The sequence below is a fragment of the Cotesia glomerata genome, linkage group LG5 (assembly GCF_020080835.1).
Source record: "Cotesia glomerata isolate CgM1 linkage group LG5, MPM_Cglom_v2.3, whole genome shotgun sequence".
NCBI lineage: Eukaryota > Metazoa > Arthropoda > Insecta > Hymenoptera > Braconidae > Cotesia > Cotesia glomerata.
Window position 1 is genome coordinate 9,724,809 of NC_058162.1, and position 7,019 is coordinate 9,731,827.

A 7,019-nucleotide genomic window follows, 5' to 3' on the forward strand; every position below is an offset into this window, starting at 1 on the left:
GATTGATTAATTAATAAAGAGTTTATTTATTTATTAATTAAATTGTTAATATTTATTTATAATTGCATTTATAGTCGATTATAAACATTGAAAAAAATCTTTAACGTGGTAAAAAAAAATTATTTGGGAAGGCACAAATCGTTATTGTGGGAAATTATTATAATTTTTATGAAAAATGCCAGGCAGAAAGTAATTTTAAATATTTTTTTGAATCAATAAACAACACATGGTCGGGGTGATTAACTTCAAGACTGCCTTGCCTATTTCTTCAATTGATCCATGAACCACGGACGGCCATCGTTTGTACGACGCTTCGTTAAAATGTCACAGCCAGACTCGGTGACAAGAAGAGTCTGCTCAAACTGGGCTGACCACTGTCCATCGGTCGTCACGGCGGTCCAATGGTCAGGCCATATTTCATCACGCCAAGTGCCCTGGGATATCATCGGCTCGATCGTGAAACAATGACCTGCTTTCATGACACCCACTGCTTTATTTTCTGTTTTAATAATCAATTGTCAATATTTTTAGTAGAACAAAATAATTTGGGTTACTTTTTTGACATTGATAAATTTTGTTAAAGTAACAAATTAAAAATGCCTTTTTTATGAAGAATTTATACGCACTTAGAAGGCCCAAGAATTTTTTTTTTAAATAAATTTTTCAATCGATTAATATGAAAATTTATATACATTAGTACTGACTTTTAACTTTAATAGTAAAAGTGACAATGCGAATTTTTTAAAATAAATTATTGAAAAACAAACGCGCCACTGTTATCATTTAAGTTCTGTAAAAAAATCTTTTTTTTTGTTAATATAATTTTTCTGATAAAAATTTTTTACTCAACCGTGCAGCTTACCAATAATACACTGACAAAAATAGTAATTTTTAGCATCCGTGCGGGAATGTAGAGACAGATAGAGAGAAAGAGAGATGTCACTATTTTACCCCTCCTAACTATAGCTCAAAAATCCAAGTTTCGCGGTTGGTATTACAAAAAAATTAATTTTTTTCAATAGAAAAAATCCTGAACCAAGAATATTATTTTGAAGAATTTAATCAATTTGAATCGAGCAAAGAAATTTTTGAAATAAGAAATTCTTCTTCATTTGAGTAATTTTTTACTTGATTCCAATATTTTTCTGCTCAAAACTAAGAAATTTTTTAAGTTTATTTTCATATTTAAAAAATTTTTCTCTTAAAACAAGTATTTTTTTCTTTACCGTGTATGCTTATGAATACATAATTTTTTTATATATGTAATGAAATATGTATCCATAAAAAAAAAAATAAAATTTCTAAAAGAATTAATTCTTTGAGACTTCCAAGTCCGTATAACTTCTTAAAAAATGCATACTCACTAGCATAATGAGGAACACTGGGAGCAGTATGGAACAATCGATGTATTCCATGACCACAATAACTACGCACGACACTGAAACCATGAGCCTGTGCGTGTTTTTGGATAATGTTACCAATTTCTTTGTATTTCTCCCCCGGCTTAACAATCTCAATAGCTTTTGCCAAGCACTCGTAAGTTACTTCAACCAGTTTTTTAATTTCGGGCTTAACATTACCGACTAAAAAGGTCTCGTTGAGATCTCCGTGAAAGCCGTTGTGATAAACCGTGACATCGACTGTGTAAGCAATTATCATATCAATGACAGAAAATCAATTATAACTTAACCGATCAATCAATCAATCTCCATCGAATGAACAATCAGCGAGACAATAGAATAGATTAATAATAACTTGAATTAATATGCGATTACCATTACAAATGTCGCCATCCTGTAGCGGCCTAGTGTCGGGAATTCCATGACAAATCACCTCGTTAACAGATGTACAACAACTAGCTGGAAATTGATGATAGTTGAGCGGTGAAGGGTAGCAGTCTCTTTCGATACAAGCTTCATAGACAACCCGGTCTATTTCCGCGGTTGTAATTCCGACATCGCAGACTTTGGCAGCTTCGTCGAGGACCTCGCGACCCAGTTTGCAGGCGACTCGCATCCCCTCGATCTCCTCATCATCTAGGATTTTTATTTGAGATGATCCCCTGACAGCTTGCTCACTTATCGGAATACCTTTTGGGTGGTCCGCATAATCTGGTCGCGTTATTTTGGGAGTTTCTGGCACTTGTCGCTTTGGATGTGTCGGGTATGGACGCAATTTACCCGTGAAATGGTATGATGGCCATGGATTGTACTCATCGGATGATGATTTTTTAGTATCACCTTCTAAAAATTTATTTTTTGTCGTTATTAAGTTTATGCGTTATTATTTGCAACTTTAGAGAAATTTAGATTTAATAGTTCATTGAATTTATTGTTACCAGATTGAAGAATAAATTTTTTAATAGAATTGTTATTAGATTTTTTAGAGAAGTTTTTGAAATGCTTGAATTATTAAATAGTCGCGTTTTTTTATAAATAATCAATTGAGAATAAAAAAAATTTGCAATGTTGTTTTTTTTTACACTAAAAAAAAAAAAATTAACTTGATTCTAAAGAAAAATTCTCGAATGAAGAAAATAATTTTTTTGCCCTCTGGGCGGAAAGTGGCAACTTTGGTCTCACTGCGCTAAACAAAGTTGCCGCTTTCCTCCTTCCTCGGACAAAAAAATATTATACAGCCCTTGGGAAGTAAAAAAGAAAACCTCAGATCACATGTAATTGTTGGCCGAGGCGAAGCCGAGGCTTTTCTTATTTTCCTTCCCAAGGGGTGTAATATACTATTAAAGAGCTTTGCATTAATTTAAGGAGATCCAAGTACTCTCCTAGTGTAAAGAATGTCTATAAAATGTCTATAAAAAATTAATACGTAGAAATACTTTTGTTATGTATCTTGAAATTAATTTTTAAATTAATTAATGACATTTTTGCGGAAATTTCCGAAAAATTTACTCATTAAATAATTATTAACATTTAATTGACTAATAACAAATATAGTACTCTGAATGACCGGTATACACTTGACAATACCGCAATACTTCCCTAACCTTAAAATTTATTTATTTGTAAACATCTCTCAAATAAACCGGCATAATTTACAAGCGGATTTTGGAAAATTTTCTACAGGTTCTATTAAAACTACTAAAAAAAGAACATATGAGGCACTACATAATAAATCTGAAGTTCACGAACAAATTTTGACGGACTGGGGTCGAAGGATAGTTGAAATAAGTACACTTGCCAGAGAATTGTGGTGTTTCAAATGTGACATTCCCTTATTTCTTAAAAATATTCAGAGTGAAAAACAGTTGGGTTTGTCAAATATTTTTTACATTAAATGTTTGAGTTGCTGTAAAATTCATGAAGTTCATACTAATAAACATCATACAGATCATACTCAACTATGTGATGTAAATTTTAAGCCAGTCATTGGTAAGTATGTCTCTTGAACTTTGTTCACAAAAATTTTTTTATTTTATTTATTATGATGTATATAAAATATATTCCTAATTATTTTATTTGAATTTTAGCTTTGTATTTTTAACTTACTTTATTAAAAAAAACTATGTTAACTGTCTAACTAAAATGACTACGATCTTCTAGCATTTAAAAAACCGTGGTTACTTATGCGCCGGATAACTGCCCAAGCGGTGTTGCTACGTAGATTTAATTTACAAATTTTCAGGAAGTTTTAGAAATTTGATTACTTTGCGTGGATCTCCTTAAGGTAGTACTACCGGTTTTAGAATTGACGTTCAGAATTTAATGAAATTTGGCATATTGGTACTTTATAATATCATAACTAAGCAGTAAAATTTTTGGAAGCCTAACAAGTCCTGAAAAAAAGATATTAATATTTACATATTTTTGCCTTAACTTATTTATGTTTTATAAATATAAATAATGCTGTGAAGCGGGAAAGAATAGGAGTTACGGTAATTATTACGTGAAGCGTTCCACATTCAAGTAACAGGATATTGGTAGGAAAGGATTGAGAAAGGAATGTGGAGAGGATCATCTTAATGTGAGTTTATAGAATATGCGAGAAAAAATTATTAGATAGCTCGGACTGGGATTCGAACCCAGAACCTTCCGAAGACATGTCGGCTACTCTACCATTTGAGCTATCCGGTCCATACTAAATTTCCTTTCGCTTATTCTATATACATTAAGCCACACCGTCCATCTTACGGTAAGCATTTTTATAAATATAAATAATGCTGTGAAGCGGGAAAGGATAGGAGTTACGGTAATTATTACGTTCCACATATACATTAACCATTGATCATTATGGAAAATCAAAGACTTTATTTTATTTCACAAAACTGGACGTTCGGATTCTTATAAAAATTAAGACAACGAGAGAAAATAACATCTAGAACATATTTAATAACAATCAGTATGGTTTCCAAGCATATGAGAATATTTATTAATAAAAAACATTCAAAATTTATCTCTGTCTCTCTTTCTCCAACGTGATTTAGTATAGGGAAATCTACTACGTTAATCAAATAAGGTTAGGTTTTGGGATTTGACTCTTGTGGTAACGGTAGTACTACCTTAAGTACAAAAATTCTAGAAATTTTTCTTGGTCTAAGTAAATTTTACTTGATTTGAAGCAATGAAATTCTTAATAGTATATTACTCACCTAGGGGAGTAAAGTAAGAAATATCTCAGATCACATGTTTATTGACCTCGGCTTCGCCTCGGACAACAATTACATGTGACCTGAGACATTTCTTACTAGACTGCTCTTGGCATGTAATACACTATTCTTCGTTTAAGAATTTTTCTCTTGATTCAAGTTAATTTGTTTTTTCAGTGTGCATATAAAAAATGATTATTCAGTGGATGGAATTATAAAATGAATTGCTTTTAAAAAAATAATAAATTATTTCAAATTATCTAATTGTTGTTAAATTAATGTTTTATTTTTTGAAAATTTTATTTTTTTTTTTCGCCTAAGAGCTGATCGAGTTACCGACCCTAAATTTTCCACTATAGTGGAATATATGATTGATACCGAAATACTCAGTCGGTAATTCGATAAACTGTTAGGCATAAAAATAATATTTTGTACAAAAATAAAAAATTGTATTAGACTAGATTATTCCTTTTTATATGTAATGAAAGCAACAGTGTACAATTTTTTGTTTTAGTTCATTATTTCATACTAATAAGCCGCACGTATAATTTAAGATTCACATAAAAAAATTATCTTTTTATTAATAATATTAATATGACATTTCTGATAAAAATTTGTAGCTCAATCGTTTTAAATTTTTATACAAAACTTTTAAATTAAAAAATTTGCAATGTTGAATGAATTTTATGAACAATTAAATGTTATCATAAATAAATAATAAATTTATTGTTGAAAATGGACCATTCCATCAAATACATTTTTTCAAGTGTGACTTTCGCAGATATTTTTAAATTGTAATGAAATTCATTCAAATAAATATTACTCTATCCAAAGAAGTCAATACGATAATTTGTCACAAAAAAAAATTACAATGATAAAATGAAAATAAAAAAAAAAAAAAAAAAAAAATTTAAGTCATAAAAATAAAATACGTAAAAATTATCTGAATTCACAAATTATTATTTTCAGTTTTTTAAACTTGTAAAAAAAATAACTTTTTAAACTATGAATATTCATTAAATAGAACTTACTGGCAATTTCATGAATGACTTTATGAATTTTCCAACTTCCTTTGAAGCAATCCTGTTAGAAAAAATAATAATTATTTTCATAATCGCTAAAATCTATTAATATTAACATTGATTTGATTATTAATTAAAAACTCTTGCGTTAAAATATCAGAGCAGCTTATAAAATTTATAAATAGATGTGATATAATTAACCTAAAAGAGTTATTTATTTTTCGAATTTACCTGACTACAAAAGTATGATCCCTGGATGCCAATTTTCAGGCAAGTTGGACACTGAAGACTAGCCACCGACTTACACCCTGGAGTTTCGCACATTCCCAGCGCGAAAGACATTGTTAGTTATTATTAATATTTATTATTCATAAATAAATACTCGACTTTATAAATAAAGGGCTCGTAATAGTCACGGTGAACGCACACTTACTGCTTATCCTGCGCGTTTTCCGTGCGCATGACTATCTTACCATCCCAAAATTAAACGAGGCGCATCAGCATTCTCATCTCAGTAGTACATTCTGCCCATAGATGACGTCGGACTTGATTTCTTCCGTATTTAAAGAGATTTTTTTAAATATTTGATGCATTTGTAGGCAGAGTTCTCCCCAGTAAGTTTTTTTTTATTGATAATTTTTGAAATTTAAAGAAGTTAATTGAATTAATTTACTAAATTTATTTTCAAATTATATCTTCATGTTTATAAAGAAATAGAAAATTATAATTAATTAGTTTGATAATTATGTTTTAATTTAATTAAATTGTAAATTTTAAAATAACACTGAAGTTGACTAACATTAGAAATTTGTTTAGAATTTTATAACAATGCAATTTTTATGAAAAAAATTTAATATTTATTTATTTTTTATTTTATTTATTTGAAAATAATCGCTTTTCAAGCTAAGCTAACAGCAATAGAGATCATGTAATACAAATGTAGACATATATAGCTTATATTACTGCTGTCAGTACATCTTTATCATTAATCAACGTAACAAATATCGATTCTTGTTTGTTATTATTATAATTATTCGTATCACAGTTATTTATAATTCTAACATTCATCATTTAGTGAAAAAAATTTAATAAAAAACTTCCACATGTGAACATTAAATAAAATTATTAGGGTAAATTTTTTAAAGCTTTTTTTTAATGTAATTCATTTGTTGTATAAATTAAAAAAATTGACAATTGTCAACAAACTTCAGTATTATAACGTTAAATACATTTTTCGAATTTTTAAATCATTTTCAAATTTGACGTCATCAATATTTGATAATTGGAAAAGTTTTATGTCTAAAAATTTGTGGTCGAACCGGTAATAAAAAAACGAAAAAAACTGACATTTTGATCAATTTATATTCGATTTTCATTCAAGAATTCATACTAAT

At 29.0% G+C, this 7,019-nt stretch overlaps 1 protein-coding gene across 1 annotated transcript; it reads right to left on the reverse strand.

Moving 5' to 3' along the window:
- Positions 1 to 29: 29 nt before the first annotated feature.
- Positions 30 to 6,067, reverse strand: LOC123265123 (methionine aminopeptidase 1). The gene is made up of 5 exons (XM_044728770.1): positions 5,857 to 6,067; positions 5,635 to 5,686; positions 1,776 to 2,243; positions 1,365 to 1,640; positions 30 to 499 (listed from the first exon to the last, which is right to left on the reverse strand). The coding sequence occupies exons 1-5, from the start codon at positions 5,965 to 5,967 to the stop codon at positions 261 to 263; spliced, it is 1,146 nt and encodes a 381-aa protein (XP_044584705.1). The 5' UTR covers positions 5,968 to 6,067; the 3' UTR covers positions 30 to 260.
- Positions 6,068 to 7,019: the final 952 nt, after the last annotated feature.